This window comes from Antedon mediterranea, chromosome 1 (genome assembly GCF_964355755.1).
Source record: "Antedon mediterranea chromosome 1, ecAntMedi1.1, whole genome shotgun sequence".
Classification (NCBI taxonomy): domain Eukaryota; kingdom Metazoa; phylum Echinodermata; class Crinoidea; order Comatulida; family Antedonidae; genus Antedon; species Antedon mediterranea.
This window is the reverse complement of record NC_092670.1, coordinates 31,593,549-31,612,541: the sequence shown is the minus strand read 5'-3', so window position 1 is coordinate 31,612,541 and position 18,993 is coordinate 31,593,549. Positions and strand designations below refer to the sequence as shown.

Sequence of the window (18,993 nt, the reverse complement as noted above, 5' to 3'; positions counted from 1 at the left end):
AGTGTTTTATTGTTTCGTTTTACCCACACTCCAATGGGGTACCAATGTTTTACCAAGAGTACGGCACCAGAGTGCAGGCAATTCTATGAATGTTTAATGATTGTATTTATCCAGAGCAAATGTTTCATTTGCATGCATTTGGTGTCATCTGATAAAATATATTTCAATAGGCCTACATTCACTTTGTTTTAAAGATGTATATAAGTCGTCTGGGTTATTATTCTCTAACATTATGTGCAGTGCATGTTAAGAAAATATAGTTGTTGTTATTATTGCATGAGAATATTAAAAAAGAACATAAATATTAATGAGATTTGTATCATTACTCATGATAAGACGACGTCGGAAAGTTAAAATAAAATTCTGTAAATTCCAAGATCGGCGGATGTTACGTCTTGGAAATCCAAATCCGTGAATAGTAGACTTTCCATACAGTCGTCCTGTGGCTTAAAAGTCGACAATACTCAACGATATATAGATAGAAATTGCTCCTTATTTCACGATTGCTATGCTTCGACCCATACTAGCTCAAAGATATTTATAACTGAGGATATATACGACCCTACTATTACTAAATTGTCTGACTCCAACATACTAGCTTGACTTAATGGATGGTGCTAAAATTTAATGTCTTTTTTGTTTTGTTTTTTAGCCGCTGTTTGGAACAAGAAGACTAAAAGATGAATGTGGAGACAGAGAGGCGGTTAGCCCAGCAAAAACAGGAAAACTCAAAATATATATGCATTCGTTTGAACAAATTCTTTCTAATAGTTCCATATTATTTAGTACATACTAACACAGCTCAATAATAATAAGAAATGTTAAGGACTGAGCTCCTACAATCCCAAATTGGCCAATGATGGAATTCACCATTTGTCCATTTGTCCACACAGGGCCCGCATAGACCCCACAAGGAACCCAGAACTGTTCCCTGAGTTCTTTGGACAAGCCCATATGGGTACCTTAAGGACGAGAGAGGTATATACTATTTCACATATAAAACTTTCTTGGGTTACCGTATCCTCAGTTCATTCAGTTAATATAGTTTTCTTGTACATTGCTTTATACATTGATACCAATATTATGAGCAAGGAAAACTGCACTTACAGATATTTGTGTTCCCTACCCCATGAGAACAAACCGGAAAAGAAATTCGTTTTTGCCAGTGACCATCCGACTCTTAAATTCTTGAACTTTGACTCTTGTTATTATTGTACTGTGTATTGTGATATTTTGTATATTTTGTAAGATCATTTTATTTAAATTGCCCCATGTGGGATGATTAAAGAATTTTGAATTGAATTGAATTAAATTAGAAATGCGTAAAAATCCCACCTTAGGGATGAGAATATTTAATGTTAACATCGATTTTTATATATATAAAGATACCAAAAATGTACGTAGTGTAGACCTCTTATATCCCATGTACTGTATTTTATTGCTTGTAACCCGTTTTTCCCTTCACTACTTCAATGCTCAAACTTGTGGCCATGTCAAGAACTTAATCACAAGATATTGAGGTGTCTTCTGATTTTTGTTAATCTTCCTCTGGCCAATAGAATAGACCACTTTCATTAGTCTAGTGTGCAAGGCTTTCACACAACTTGATAGCCTTAGTCTGTGTCCCTTCTAGTGACATTTTCTTTGAAGTTGTATAATATTAATATATTGGGTTGGATGGAACAACTCAGTCACACCATGTACTTCATCGGAATGAAAATCTAAATGCTTGAACTAAGATCTAATCGGATACTTTAAAAGATATTACGTTTATAATCTATTTCCTTTATTTATGGAAAAAATAAAGAATACTAAAATCAAACATTGAAAATTCATTTTGTAGTTTTAATCAGGTTATTCAAAAAAATAATGATTTAGCTTATAAAAAATAAAAAAGAGTAAATCAAAATACAAACCCATTGAATTTCAGACAAAGGGTTTCCAGTTTACTACTCTTTTTTTACCTCCGCCAAGAAGGTATTATGTAGTCGATCGCGCTTGTCTGTTTGTTAGCAGGATTACTCAAACAGTAATTAGAAGATCTTTACCAAAATGCATATAGATATGTGGTCAAGAACCACTATATTTTGGAGGCAATCCGGACCACAGTCTCAATTCTGGACCACTTTTAAGTATAATTTTCAGACTTGCTAGTGTTAAAAGATAGGACAGAATTTTCAAAAGCCGGCGAGCAGTCTTAACGTAACAAGTAAACTGAAATTGCATTTTCTCTAGAACTACTTGTCCAAAAAACTTCATTTTTATACAAGAGGCAAGAGTTATAATTTGTTATACATTCCAATAATTATCGATCTGAGCTACATGAGTTAAATTTTTTTTTATCAGTAGGGGGATAGTTCAAATTACACAGTAAAATCTTTATTCTTTTGTACACACATGTTGTAAATAGAGAAAAATAAACTGTGTAGTAAAAAATATTATCAGATGACTAAATATAGGTAATATAACCTAAATCTTACATTTCTAGTATTTTTATTCAACTTCAGAGTTTTATTTTCATGCTATATCAAAAATTATCCACCGTATATCCACCATCTTTTTTTTTCTTCTAGGAAGTCACCAGACATGTTATTACATTAGGCTAACTAGAAAAAAGGTCTTCCTGTTTTTATAGCAGAATTTGGCCAAAGGATAATGTTGGTATGTGTTTAAAACAACAACAAAAAAACATTTTGGACTGAAAAAAGCTATACCACCTATTTCTATATTACAAATATCATGAGAAAATGCAAATTTCAACCATTTATCTATAAACACTACACAGAAATGACATGATTGCCCACGATAATTGTAATGGAAACAACAAAAGCAACCATTCAACCAACCAACCATGCCTGCACCATGGTTGCTTTTGAAGCGTTACAATCAGAGTTATAGCTCTTTGAAAGAGATGAACAGATAAACGAATGAATGTAGATCAATCAGAAAAAAAACCCGGAGAATTGAACATTTCATATTTTCATATTAACATCCAACTTTTGTAAAAGTTTTACCCGAATACTGCGATGGGGTACCGTAGCACCGCACTGGAGCAACCGGTAAAAATGTTGGGTTGAGTGATTTCATTTTATACACAGAAAACATTAAATGTGTACCCTATCAGTGTCATCATATATTAATATCTTACAATGTATTTTAGATTACCGATAAAGTGTTAATTTTGATTGAAACATGTTTTAGAAATTCTCACATAAAGCATTAGCCTACTACGGTATCTTTTTAATATTGAAATAAACATTCTTGTACGAAACAAAATGAAGATATGAATATTCATATGTGCGTCACAATTATGATAACAAGTGATATAAATGAACTATACACATTTCCGGGATTGTTATTTGAACACGCATGCGTACATAATGCATTTTTGATTCAATTACAATCGTTTGTGTTGAGAGTGCTTTTTAGTTATTCGCACCTTGGCGGATAACTCCTTGTGATTGATGGAATAATCTTTTTTGGTTATCCGTAACTTTTGTGTTTTTTGTTATGTAGGCCTACGGACCTTCTGTGATAAATTTCATTCATTTTATAAACTTTAATTGCAAAATAAAGACGCACGTGCACGTTAAACTTTAACAATCGTGGCTTAAAAATGCAAATTTGTGTTACGTCATCAATAAGAAATTGCTTTTGCGTTTATCGAGAGAATCGGCATAACAATGTCGTCTGATTTGTTCGTGGTTTTTTTTTACAATTAATTCATTCCTTAATCTGAATGATGAAGTAGAAGCGAATGGAGGACTAAACCCATTTTCATATCGCCAGCAAAACTCATTTTCATATCACACAACCAACAGTTAGCAGGTACACATGACCTATAATCAATATCAAAATATTAATTGTTTTATTATAATATCATAACACTTGCATTGTAGACCTACTAAATGGATTTTTGTTTACCCTTGGAACATTACGTTTTCAAACAAACAGAAAAACAAAACAAAAACAGTGGTTCTTGTTTCGTTTTTCTCCCAACACTCCACTGGGGTACCCGTGGTTTACCAAGAGTGCCGCACCAAAGTATCAGGCAATCTTATTTTATTTGATGATTGTTTTTATCTAGAATAAATGTTTAATTTACATGCATTGGTGTCATCATGATATATTATGTATTTTAATGTAGGCATTTAACTGGGTTTGAAAATTTAGTCTAAGCAGTTTTTTTTTATATAGCCTATGACATTTTAGGCTTACAAATGAAGTTTATGTTAACTGATTTTACTCGATACGATTTTTTTTAAGAACATAAATATTAATGACCTTTTATATCAACGTATTGTCCGACAAGGAGACGTCATAAGTTAAATTAAGTTCTGTAAATTCCAAGATCGATGGATGTTACCCCAAAAAGAGCAATTTATAATTCCGCATGTTAACTCTCATACAGGCGTACTGTGGCTTAAAAGTCGACCATACTCAACCTACCAATATGGAGCTATATATCCAATACCAAATTGGCGAGTAAATCATGTTTTACTTTAAATTAAATTCATACGCTCTTCCACAAGGTCAATTGTTAGTTATACATACAGACTATATTAAAACAATGATCTTAAACACGTAGGGCATTTCTTTGAATTCTTTCCTATCGTCGTTTTGTGGTAATTTACAGCTTTTTGGATGTTTAACAAACGTACATAATCAATTGCGTCTGCATCATGCTAGACTACAACTTCCGGTAGTGACGTAATCAGCATATTTTTGGTAATAAAACTTTTCACTAAGCTAGGGAATCTTCTGATATCAATATTCATTAGACTGTACTTTAGTTAGCCAATCAAAATAAACGTATAAACAATTTTGCGGCGATGTACATGTTGCTGAGTTAAAATATACTGTGTTTACAATAACCAATTTGGTTAGAGTAAAACACAATGATAAAGAATAGGAAACATTTAATAATATGATAAATGACATTTACATAGCAATTTAGCACTGTGTTTTACTATAACCAATTTGGTTATAGTAAAACACAATGAAATAGAATAGGAAACATTTAATAATATGATAAATTACATTACATATCAATGTATCACTGTGTTTTACTATAACCAATTTGGTTATGGTAAAGCACAATGATATAGAATAGGAAACGTTTAATAATTTGATAAATTACATTACATATCAATGTATCACTGTGTTTTACTATAACCAATGTGGTTATGGTAAAGCACAATGATATAGAATAGGAAACGTTTAATAATTTGATAAATTACATTTACATAGCAATTTAGCACTGTGTTTTACTATAACCAATTTGGTTAAAGTAAAACACAATGATAAAGAATAGGAAACATTTAATAATTTGATAAATGACATTCACATAGCAATTTTGCACTGTGTTTTTATATAACCAATTTGGTTATGGTAAAGCACAATGATAAAGAATAGGAAACATTTAATAATATGATAAATGACATTTACATAACAATTTAGCACTGTGTTTTACTATAACCAATTTGGTTAAAGTAAAACACAATGATAAAGAATAGGAAACATTTAATAATTTGATAAATGACATTTACATAACAATTTATCACTGTGTTTTACTATAACCAATTTGGTTATGGTAAAGCACAATGATAAAGAATAGGAAACATTTAATAATATGATAAATGACATTTACATAGCAATTTAGCACTGTGTTTTACTATAACCAATTTGGTTATAGTAAAACACAATGATATAGAATAGGAAACATTTAATAATATGATAAATTACATTACATATCAATGTATCACTGTGTTTTACTATAACCAATTTGGTTAGAGTAAAGCACAATGATAAAGAATAGGAAACATTTAATAATATGATAAATGACATTTACATAGTAATTTATCACTGTGTTTTACTATAACCAATTTGGTTAGAGTAAAACACAATGATAAAGAATAGGAAACATTTAACTATGATAAATGATATTTAGCACTGTGTTGGATACAGTAAAATACAATGATAAAGAATAGGAAACATATAATAATATGATACATTTACATACAAATTTAGTATTGTGTTTTACTATAACCAATTTGGTTACAGTAAAACACAATGATAATGAAACATTTATTATATGATGTTATTTGCATAGCAAAATATTATATTAAGTATATCTTATTATCTAAACGTTATGATAAAGAATAGGATACATATAATGTAATATAATAAATACAAGTTACATAGTTTATCATCTTGTTTTACAGAACCAATTTGGTTACACAGTTAAACACAGTGATAAAGAATAGATACTGTTTTAGGTTATATAACCCTAACCCTAGTTTGAAGCGACATAATAAATTCATCGCGAAAAAATATGTATCGTATTCAGAAACGTTTGAAATTTGTTAAATATGTTTAATAGGTTCTTACGTCTATAAAACAAACAAAAAATATAAGTTTCACGAAAAATTCGTGATTTTAATAATTTGCATTTCTAAAAATGTACACTTATGAATTACCATACATTTTCCAACACATTTTTACTTCATTGATGATTCCCAGAAATCAAAATAAAACAAATATGATATTTCTTTTACATTATAGATGTAAGAACCTATATTGATTGAACATATCTACCAAATTTCAAACGTTTTTCAAGACCATACGTATTTTTAGCGATGAATTAAGTATGTGATCGCTTCAAACTAGGGTTAGGGTTAAATAACCTAACAGTTCCATTCTTTAACACTGTGTTTAACTTTTAACCAAATTGGTTAAAGTACAACACAATGATAAACTATGTACATTTTATTTTCCATATTACATTAAAGGATACATATAATGTAATATAATAAATACAAGTTACATAGTTTATCATCTTGTTTTACAGAACCAATTTGGTTACACAGTTAAACACAGTGATAAAGAATAGATACTGTTTTAGGTTATATAACCCTAACCCTAGTTTGAAGCGATATAATAAATTCATCGCGAAAAAGTACGTATCGTATTCAGAAACTTTTGAAATTTGGTAGATATGTTCAATAGGGACTTACGTCTATAGAACAAACAAAAAATATAAGTTTCAAGACAAATTCGTGATTTTAATAATTTGTATATGAAAGACCATACATTTCCAACACATGTTTACTTCATTGATGATTCCCAGAAATCAAAATAAAACTATTAGGATATTTCTTTTGCATTATAGATGTAAGAACCTATATTGAACATATCTACCAAATATCAAACTTTTTTTTAAGACGATACGTATTTTTACGTTAGTAATTTATAGGTCCATGATTGAACATATCGTCACTCACCACACATTTTTGTTTTGTATTTTGAAAGTATTTATTCTGAAGAACAATTGATGCAAACATCAACTGCGTATCGTATTTCATTAATTAATTATATTAATTATAATTTGGCGATCATTCGTCACACGAAGCGTCGAATATCGATTCGTCTCGTCATGGGAAGAAAACGTGCATTGCGCACACTGTTTTTAGCGTCGATGATGAAAATTGCGTCGATGATGAAATTGCGTCGATGAAAATTGCATCGACGCAATCTACATTGCGTCGATGCAATGTAGATTGCGTCGATGCAATATAAATTGCGTCGATGCAATGTAAATTGCGTCGATGAAAATTGTGTCGATGATGAAAATTGCGTCGATGAAAATTGCGTCGATGAAAACTGCATCGATAAAAATTGCGTCGATGAAATTGCGTCGATGAAAACTGCATCGATGAAAATTGATGTGATGAATTGAATTGATTATGAAAATTCCAAATGGTTTTAATTCAATCAATGATGAAAATTACTACTAGTAAAGTAAATGATGATGTTAATAATGATGTTAATAATGTTATTATGTTGCTAAAAATTGACGGTTTCTGAATATTTTTGATATGATAAACATGTTTACAGCTTGCGCCAGCGCGCGTTATAGACAAGCGCACAGTGAGCGCGCACTAAAACAATGTTGAAAAATATGCACTGATTAACATTTTAGTGATTTATTGTCAACACATTTTAGCAATGGATCCATTATTGTCCTTTCGGACACATTATATCTTCTAGCTAATTGCTTCCGTTAATCCACCAGTACAGTACATAAAATTCAGATGTCCAGCATTCATGACATCATATTCAAATCATACCGGCAGGGAGATCGCAATTTTCATCGATGAAAACTGCATCGATGAAAATTGTTTTTTTTTTCATCGATGCAGTTTTCATCGATGCAGTTTTCATCGACGCAATTTTCATCGACGCAATTTTCATCACATTAACGCAATTTTCATTACATCGACGCAATTTTCATCGACGCAATGTTCATCACATCGACGTTAATTTTCATTATATAAATATTATATTCATCGACGCAATTTTCATCACATCGACGCAATTTTCATTGCATCATCGACGCGATTTTATCATCGCCTAAACTGGCATTCCATACTAATTTCGTGTGATCTGATTGGTGTATTATAAATAAATTCATCGCGATGAATTTTTTTCAGTAGATTTAATGAGACAGTTCAGTAGATGTAATGACAGTTAATTTAATTGTTCTGCTCTTTTTGTACAAATCTATACTACTTTATATTATGGATGTTGTAGTACTGTTAAAATTATTAAATCTCTGGAAGTGTGTTTTACGAGTATGTCCGCAAATGTATGCGTTTACGGTTTTAAAATGTGAGTTTTAAATAGCAAACATGATCTTGTTAGGTGCACTACGCACGCAGTATCCCAAAATGTCTTACTAATTGGGAGAAAATCATATTGTATCATATCATATTGTATCCATTCTTTAAATTCATATTCTTTATCCGTAACTAAATTGGTATAGTAAAACACAGTGCTAAATTGCTATGTAAATGTAATTTATCAAATGTTTCCTATTCTATATCATTGTGTTTTACTATAACCAAATTGGTTATAGTAAAACACAGTGATAAATTGCTATGTGAATGTCATTTATCATATTTTTAAATGTTTCCTATTCTTTATCATTGTGTTTAACTCTAACCAAATTGGTTATAGTAAAACACAGTGATAAATTGCTATTTAAATGTCATATATCATATTATTAAATTCCTATTCTTTATCATTGTGTTTTACTCTAACCAAATTGGTTATAGTAAAACACAGTGATACATTGATATGTAATGTAATTTATCAAATTATTAAATGTTTCCTATTCTTTATCATTGTGTTTTACTATAACCAAATTGGTTATAGTAAAACACAGTGATAAATTGCTATTTAAATGTCATATATCATATTATTAAATTCCTATTCTTTATCATTGTGTTTTACTCTAACCAAATTGGTTATAGTAAAACACAGTGATACATTGATATGTAATGTAATTTATCAAATTATTAAATGTTTCCTATTCTTTATCATTATGTTTTACCATAACCAAATTGGTTATAGTAAAACACAGTGATAAATTGTTATGTAAATGTAATTTATCAAATTATTAAATGTTTCCTATTCTTTATCATTGTGTTTTACTTTAACCAAATTGGTTATAGTAAAACACAGTGCTAAATTGCTTTGTAAATGTAATTTATCATATTATTAAATGTTTCCTATTCTATATCGTTGTGTTTTACTATAACCAAATTGACTATAGTAAAACACAGTGCTAAATTGTTATGTAAATGTCATTTATCAAATTATTAAATGTTTCCTATTCTTTATCATTGTGTTTTACTTTAACCAAATTGGCTATAGTAAAACACAGTGCTAAATTGTTATGTAAATGTCATTTATCATATTATTAAATGTTTCCTATTCTTTATCATTGTGCTTTACCATAACCAAATTGGTTATATAAAAACACAGTGATAAATTGCTATGTAAATGTAATTTATCAAATTATTAAATGTTTCCTATTCTATATCATTGTGTTTTACTATAACCAAATTGACTATAGTAGTAAAACACAGTGCTAAATTGTTATGTAAATGTCATTTATCATATTATTAAATGTTTCCTATTCTTTATCATTGTGCTTTACCATAACCAAATTGGTTATATAAAAACACAGTGATAAATTGCTATGTAAATGTAATTTATCAAATTATTAAATGTTTCCTATTCTATATCATTGTGTTTTACTATAACCAAATTGGTTATAGTAAAACACAGTGATAAATTGCTATGTAAATGTAATTTATCATATTATTAAATGTTTCCTATTCTTTATCATTGTGTTTTACTCTGAACCAAATTAGTTATAGTAAAACACAGTGATAAATTGCTATGTAAATGTAATTTATCATTTTATTAAATGTTTCCTATTCTTTATCATTGTGTTTTACTCTAATCAAATTGGTTATACTAAAACACAGTGCAAAATTGCTATGTAAATGTCATTTATCAAATTATTAAATGTTTCCTATTCTTTATCATTGTGTTTTACTTTAACCAAATTGGTTATAGTAAAACACAGTGATAAATTACTATGTAAATGTCATTTATCAAATTATTAAATGTTTCCTATTCTTTATCATTGTGTTTTACTTTAACCAAATTGGTTATACTAAAACACAGTGCTAAATTACTATGTAAATGTCATTTATCATAATTATTATTAAATGTTTCCTATTCTTTATCATTGTGCTTTACTCTAATCTGATTGGTTATAGTAAAACACAGTGATAAATTGCTATGTGAATGTCATTTATCATGTTATTAAATGTTTCCTATTCTATATCGTTGTGTTTTACTATAACCAAATTGGCTATAGTAAAACACAGTGCTAAATTGTTATGTAAATGTCATTTATCATATTATTAAAGGTTTCCTATTCTTTATCATTGTGCTTTACCATAACCAAATTGGTTATATAAAAACACAGTGATAAATTGCTATGTAAATGTAATTTATCAAATTATTAAATGTTTCCTATTCTATATCATTGTGTTTTACTATAACCAAATTGGTTATAGTAAAACACAGTGATAAATTGCTATGTAAATTTAATTTATCATATTATTAAATGTTTCCTATTCTTTATCATTGTGTTTTACTCTAACCAAATTAGTTATAGTAAAACACAGTGATAAATTGCTATGTAAATGTAATTTATCATTTTATTAAATGTTTCCTATTCTTTATCATTGTGTTTTACTCTAATCAAATTGGTTATACTAAAACACAGTGCTAAATTGCTATGTAAATGTCATTTATCAAATTATTAAATGTTTCCTATTCTTTATCATTGTGTTTTACTTTAACCAAATTGGTTATAGTAAAACACAGTGATAAATTACTATGTAAATGTCATTTATCAAATTATTAAATGTTTCCTATTCTTTATCATTGTGTTTTACTTTAACCAAATTGGTTATACTAAAACACAGTGCTAAATTACTATGTAAATGTCATTTATCATAATTATTAAATGTTTCCTATTATCATTGTGCTTTACTCTAATCTGATTGGTTATAGTAAAACACAGTGATAAATTGCTATGTGAATGTCATTTATCATGTTATTAAATGTTTCCTATTCTTTATCATTGTGCTTTACTCTAACCAAATTGGTTATAGTAAAACACAGTGATAAATTGCTATGTAAATGTAATTTATCATATTATTAAATGTAATTTATCATATTATTAAATGTTTCCTATTCTTTATCATTGTGTTTTACTCTAATCAAATTTATTTAATTTCATTTTAAAAAGACATTTAGTTAAATTGCTATGTAAATGTCATTTATCAAATTATTAAATGTTTCCTATTATTTATCTGGTTATATAGTAAAACACTGTGCTAAATTGCTATTGTATTAAGGATGAGTTCCGAGAAGTATTCAAAGCTACAACCAATCAGAACAGTGTTAATCAATGTAGTCCATGGCTACAACCAATCAGAAACGTCCAAATCGCAATAACCCCTAGGCTAATAGAAATTATTGGTCCGAGTAGCCTTTTCAACCAGACGTTGCGAGGTTTAAAAAGTAAAACATGATTTACTCGCCAGTTTGGTATAGTTTATATACCTGCAATATGGTATTGGTCTGAAATCATTCAAGCGTTTTACCATCTGCCTGAGCTGCTACTGCTGCTTCGATCGTAAACACTAATTAAATTATTATAAATTTACAAAATACATACTTGAATCCCACTTTTAAGGTGAGTAGTTTGATACGTATCAATGAAATAAATATTAGGCGGCGGGTCTAAGTCCTAGGCCTAGATACTTAGATAGAGTAGACTTGGCTACTACAGACAAGACAGTTTAGGTAGGCCAAGCCCATTTTGTGGCCGTTTTGAACATGCCGGAGTTAGAAAATTAATCTTAATTTTATACCTCCATGGTTTTGAAGGTTAAACCCACGAATAACCCACCCGACCCCTACTACTTTACGCTTAGATAGTAGAAGTCCCCGCCCTTTCTGACTGGGGACGGGGGTTGTTGATTATTTAGAGACGTTTTAACTTTTAAGTTCACCTGGTCTAGATGGATTTTAGGATTTGGCTACATTTACATTTTGACAGACACCCAAAGACGGTTGCCTGCTGTTCATTTTATTGATTCATTTGTTTAACATTTAAAGTATATTTAAATCCAGTACAGTAGGAATGGCATTGTCTCCTCATCCATGTGACGCATTTGTGGCCTTACCGCCTGCATCAGTTGATGCCGTTATCCTGTTCGCCAAAAATGCTGGTAACGCAAAAGAAGTTATACACGAAGTAATATATTGTCCACCAACTGATCATGCATCAGGGTCAAAAGTTAAGGCAAGTATAATGCAATCAATTAAATACACATGCCCAATGGCTTTAAGTCTCATCTGGAGGACGAGGCAGAGAGAATGAGAATTTGTGCCTTCTCCGTACCACCACACCATGACTCCCTACCACCGACCGCACCATGACTCCCTACCACCCACCGCACCATGACTCCCTACCACCCACCGCACCATGACTCCCTACCACCCACCGCACCATGACTACCTACCACCCACCGCACCGTGACTCCCTACCACCCACCGCACCGTGACTCCCTACCACCCACCGCACCGTGACTCCCTACCACCCACCGCACCATGACTCCCTACCACCCACCGCACCATGACTCCCTACCACCCACCGCACCATGACTCCCTACCACCCACCGCACCATGACTCCCTACCACCCACCGCACCATGACTCCCTACCACCCACCGCACCATGACTCCCTACCACCCACCGCACCATGACTACCTACCACCCACCGCAGCATGACTACCTATCACCCACTGCACCATGACTCCCTACCACCCACCGCACCATGACTCCCTACCACCCACCGCACCATGACTCCCTACCACCCACCGCACCATGACTCCCTACAACCCACCGCACCATGACTCCCTACCACCCACCGCACCATGATTCCCTACCACCCACCGCACCATGATTCCCTACCACCCACCGCACCATGACTCCCTACCACACCCACCGCACCATGACTCCCTACCACCCACCGCACCATGACTCCCTACCACCCACCGCACCATGACTCCCTACCACCCACCGCACCATGACTCCCTACCACCCACCGCACCATGACTCCCTACCACCCACCGCACCATGACTCCCTACCACCCACCGCACCATGACTCCCTACCACCCACCGCACCATGACTCCCTACCACCCACCGCACCATGACTCCCTACCACTTACTGCACCATGACTCCCTACCACTTACTGCACCATGACTCCCTACCACCGACTGCACCATGACTCTCTACGACCCACCGCACTTATGCTTAAATTTTTATTACATTTTTCAGTGTACATATATTGAGGTTGAACAAGTAGGTCACTGCAATGCTGTACTTCTCTGTAAAACACCTTGGATGTGGGGTGCTGATATGGGAGCAAACGATAAGGGAGTTTGCATAGGAAACACACCTGTAGTCTCAAAGGCCCTAGGAGATGCTGACAAAGAAGGCAAACTGACTGGACCAGACCTTGTCAGGTTTGATATAAATTTAATGACTGCTTAGTAGTTGATGTTTACAATCTAGGAATCAGAAGTAGCACGGCCAAAACCTACATAGTGACATAATTATGTGAAAACCACACTGGTAGATTTAAATGACAACACCAGTTTAGAAATGAATTGCACACAATTTAAGCACTGATTCTGAGAGGATGAATATTTTATTTATATACAGAAAAAGCTTATTGTTGGGACAATCTAATTGATCAAGCCTAGTAGCCTACAATTATTCTTTGTTAAAATGCTTCTGCTTCTCTACTCAAAAGATTGGATCTGTTTGTTGATATATAAAATAATGTGTATTTGTTTTCTAAAAACAATCTAGGCTTGGGTTAGAACGTGCCAATAGTGCAAAAGAAGCACTTGATATCATAACCAGTTTACACAAGAGACACGGTACTGGTGGTAGCTGCTGTGAAGAGGAAAGTTCTGTGTTTCATGATATTTATATGATTGCAGACAGGAAGGAGGCCTGGGTTCTGGAAACGGCAGGCAAAGACTGGGTTGCTGAACAGGTTAAAGGTAGGTACAGGTATAGAGGTGAGGTGGAGGTGAACATTTGCACTTCTCAGGGCTATAACCACTAGTACAGTTGGTAAGGTTTCAACCTGACCACACAGAGATGCCTTTGACAACCATCGACAGTGGCGTGCTACACTCTGGGAGGGTGCAAAGGGTATTATTGTTGATTGTCCATCCAAATGGTCAGTAAAATCCTATCTTTGATTTCATATGAGAACCCTCTAATAAGCTAAATGAACTGATAATGGTGGATGGCTGGTCAGCAATTTTCCATGAGATTGGCCGGAGTTAGATAGGGAAGGTCACTGTGGTGTGACAATTATTAACATATTAAAAGAGTTGAGCCTAAACTATTTGAGATTCATCATACTAGTGTGAATTACAAAGGTACGAATAGCATTCCTTGATTCTGTGCATTATTGTATGCTTACAATGAAAACACTGTTTTTTTACAGAGGGTATAAGGAACATATCAAATAGTTATACTATACACACCAAAAGAAATGCTGAGTCTGAGAGTGTGAAAGCCAATGGAGATTTTGACTTTGCTGGGACATATCAAGCTGGCACAAGCAGCAGTAGATACGAAGCAGCAAAGGAACTATTGAACAAATCATCAGGTATGTACTGTATGCTTTGTGAAGAGATAAAGAAAAAATTAGAAGAGGTTAAACAATGGGTTGTTGATGTCCATATAAGCCATGAGCTTTCGGGAATTCGACCAACTGAATCCTACTAGTGATGCTACACTCTATATCTGACCTGCAAGATAATTATTTGGAATCAGCCCCACTAGAAGGCTGTGGTGAATTGTTCTATCCTACCTTAAAGGAGAACTCCACTCAGATTAGATTAATGTACAATATGTTCTTTTATATTTGATAAAATGATGTTGGTTTAAACAAAAATTACACTTTTCAAGTAGCCTGTGGCTTTAATTTGATCGTAAAGTTACGTCATGTTATTAGTACCTATATGGTCCTGAAACACGTTCAACTGGTCAGTAGTGAACGCTATTAACTACTACTTAACTACTATAAACTAATAAATAAATATAAATAACAAAGTAATGATTAAGAAATATAAAATATTATAGACATATTAAATAAAAGATTATGAAACGTTTTATGCAAATTACACAGTCAAAAAAATAAAACTGTAAGACTACAAATATTGTACTCCTCATTGGCTGCTTGCTATACAAGACAGAACTGTCCCTACAATAACAAAATATACCATAATAGTGTATTTTCCATAGAATTCAGTGAACACAGTATTTATATCAAAACAAGTTACAAATATACGTATTGAATATATGTAGCAAGACCAGTGCTATTAACATGGATTTAAATTTGTTTAAAGTGAGAATTAATTTGCTTAAAAGGTCAAACTGTCATTTGATGATGAAGATTATGATGGTTTTATTGTAGGCCTAAAGTATTAAAAGAAATGTTAAAGGTCATATTTTACTTTACAGCTATTTTCTCGTATGTATACACTATTTTTTTAAACATTAAATGTACTAAAAAAAAACCCATATATTATTGTTCTTGAAATCTTAGTGGGTGCAATTAACCAAATGTCTTTTAAACATGATTTCTGGTCGATTTTTAAATTGTGATAGATCTATACAGTATCTTATTGATTGATTGAAATATATATATCCAGTCAAGTCACCCCAACACAAGTCGCCCATTGGCGGCTATCATTCATGTTGAGGTCGATAGAATCCCTTATCTTTAGACTTTTGCATCAATGAATTTCCCAAAAAACATCAACTATGATTACTGTATGGTGGTATAACGTATTCATTTATACCTCCATATTATAAATATTGAATGTGAACAATCAAACGTTATCAATTAACCAGCTTCCAGTATAAGCCATCTGCTTTACTTTGGATACAAAATACTCTACTCTGTAAAACATTTACATGTTTTTTTAAGTGTAATATCTCTGCATAAAATTTAAATAATTAAAACTCTAAAACAGAAAAACAACGTATTAAATTTACAATATTACACTCCACACCTACCGGCCTGATAATTTGTTTGTTTTTGTTTTATGTTTCAGTAGAACCCCTCTTAAAGCTCTGTCAAACTTGATGATGTCATATCACTACCATATTTGGCCATATTGATTGATTGAAATATATATTTATACTGGGTAACCTCTTCAGTCAAAGACTGGTCTCCCAGAAGGCCCAGTTATGATCAGTGGCTGTGATGTACTAATACACCTGGGTAACCCCCTACTCGTCTCGAAAGATGTACTAGGTTCTTTAAAGTGCACACAAGCTAGATGTGTACACTGGACCTACGGTTTATATTCCTTATCCGAGAAGACTCGTTCTACCACCAGAACCATGGAGTGAGTGAGCCTCGAACCCCTGCCGATGTTATGGATATGTAATTACGGTTCCACTGTCTTAACCGCTCGGCCACTCACTTGCTGTTTTTTATAAGATCTTTTGGTGGAACTAATGATACAACTTATGGTGTTTGTGTATATATACAGTACAGAAGAGGAAAAGTGTCCGTAGCGTTAAAATAATACTTTCTCTTCGTTTCACAGGAAATTGACCTCAAAGAAGCAGTTTACAATACTGTATATTTACTATAACTGAAATCATTTGTACAATAATTTAATGCCATTGTTAGTTTGCTTGTTTACAACCTTTGAATTTTTTCTATAGGTTCTTTAGATGTCAAAGGAATGATTAATATTCTGCGTGACCAATCAAGCGGTGTGTGCCAGTCAGGACCAGATCATGTGACTGTTGGTAGCATGGTCTCCATCTTGACTCCAGAAAGCTCTAATGCGCCATGTGTCCACCTTGTTACAGCTACTCCAGACCCATGCCAGTCCGTTTATAAGCCATTTGTGTTTACAAAAGAAACCAGTTTTGGGAATTACACCGTTTCCCCTTCGAAAACAGATGCGAAGCATGAGCTGTACAAACATCATGAAAAGGCGAGAGACCAATCAAATGAGCTGAAAGAAATGATGCGGGACCTGGAACAAATGGGATTAGATGGTGTGAAAGAGGTCATCCAGGGTGAAGAGGTTACAGTATCAGAGTTAAATGCCCTTTTTGAAGACTGTGTGGAATCAGAGATGAAGTTTTATTGATGTGTGGTAAGGCATATTAATGCCATTTTAGACATGGGGAGCAGCTAGAATATTTTGTGACATATACTAATGTCCTCTCTACATTCTAATCCATCCATCTCCTTTGTTCTTAATTAAATATTTCCCAAATTGGCAGTGGTCATTCATAAAAAAACCATATCGAAACTTCACAAATACCATGAACAATAAAGCATATCCGAAATACACCAGCAGGTGGGACCAGTATGCCTGGAAAAAAAGCTCAATCTTTATTAGATTTGTGGAATGTGTGGGGAAGGGCGGAGTTTCACTCTCACATCCGCTAAATCAGTCTTCTCCACTGGCTTGCGTATTCAACTTATGCATATGTTGCATAAAAGGATATACCAAACAAAAGTAAAATATAAGTATAAAAAGAGAGGGAGAAAAAAAAATGCTACCACAACATGATTAATTTAAACATGGCTAGATGTTGAATATCTTGATAATGATATACTATTTGGTGTTAGAGCAAATAGTTTCTACAGAATAAAAATTGTATGTAATATAATGCTGCAACATATAACACATCCCTTGCTGTTCATGTCTATATTTCTCTTGTTTTTTTAAATTGATGGTACCAGTGGTATGGGCTTACCCAGTGTAAGAGGTCACGCAAATTAATGGAATGTGGGATGACATTGGGACTTGTTTCTGGTTCGGTATAAACATTTGTTTTTATTACAATACATATGTAACAAGCATGAGTAGACTAGCATTGTATATAGTGGAATACAGGGCCAAATAAAAGCAAACAGTACCGTATCATTGTAACTAATGGTTTTAAAATAAATGATTATTTTATTCACATTTTAAACAAATTCTTTTCACATTCCAAATACGTTAACCAAATATTATCAACATTGTCTATGAATGAATATTAATGCAAGTTTCTTTTAGGAAGTTAGGTGAATTTATTATTAAATATTATAATAATTGTTGTATGGTTATATTTGTCAATTAGTCAATAGATTTATAAAGCTCTGTCTACACTATCAACAACTAAAATGTGATGTGCCTAAATATGGTAGTGATATGACATCATGTCCAAATATGGGCACATCACATTTTGTTGTCGCATAGATACAAAGAGCGTTAGCGCAGAAATATTGATAGAATTATATTAACAATATAATTTAAGATTTAATTGGAAAAAAAGTTTAATATAAATTGTAAATTATTTAGCTTTGGTTATTCTCGCATTAATCATGGTTCTTTTGGTGAATTTTCCGAAATGTCTGCTTGTGACGTTGTTTGATTGCGTGTTTTGTTGTTGTTTACAACAAACGGTTAGTAATGACAAGTTTGTGCGTTCAGTGCAAGGATAGTCA

The 18,993-nt window shown here is 32.5% G+C and overlaps 1 protein-coding gene across 3 annotated transcripts; it reads left to right on the top strand.

Moving 5' to 3' along the window:
* The first annotated feature begins 12,007 nt into the window (after positions 1–12,007).
* Positions 12,008–18,738, top strand: LOC140063665 (secernin-2-like). Of its 3 annotated transcripts, none has more exons than XM_072110111.1 (6): positions 12,008–12,127; positions 12,568–12,739; positions 13,779–13,966; positions 14,316–14,512; positions 14,968–15,132; positions 17,208–18,738. In XM_072110111.1, the coding sequence occupies exons 2-6, from the start codon at positions 12,578–12,580 to the stop codon at positions 17,642–17,644; spliced, it is 1,149 nt and encodes a 382-aa protein (XP_071966212.1). In that variant the 5' UTR covers positions 12,008–12,127; positions 12,568–12,577; the 3' UTR covers positions 17,645–18,738. The 3 variants fall into 3 exon arrangements, with proteins under 3 accessions (XP_071966212.1, XP_071966213.1, XP_071966214.1); XM_072110112.1 differs by having other exon boundaries at positions 12,032–12,127; positions 12,576–12,739; XM_072110113.1 differs by having other exon boundaries at positions 12,035–12,127; positions 12,573–12,739.
* The last annotated feature ends 255 nt before the right edge of the window (positions 18,739–18,993 follow it).

What these genes read in the sequence shown, in the direction of transcription:
- LOC140063665 (XM_072110111.1), top strand. Translation starts at nt 12,578, where the DNA reads ATGGCATTGTCTCCTCATCCATGTGACGCATTTGTGGCCTTACCGCCT. An exon ending in GGTTGCTGAACAGGTTAAAG is followed by an intron (nt 14,513 to 14,967) that starts GTAGGTACAGGT and finishes GTTTTTTTACAG; the next exon opens with AGGGTATAAGGAACATATCA. An exon ending in ACTATTGAACAAATCATCAG is followed by an intron (nt 15,133 to 17,207) that starts GTATGTACTGTA and finishes TTTTTTCTATAG; the next exon opens with GTTCTTTAGATGTCAAAGGA.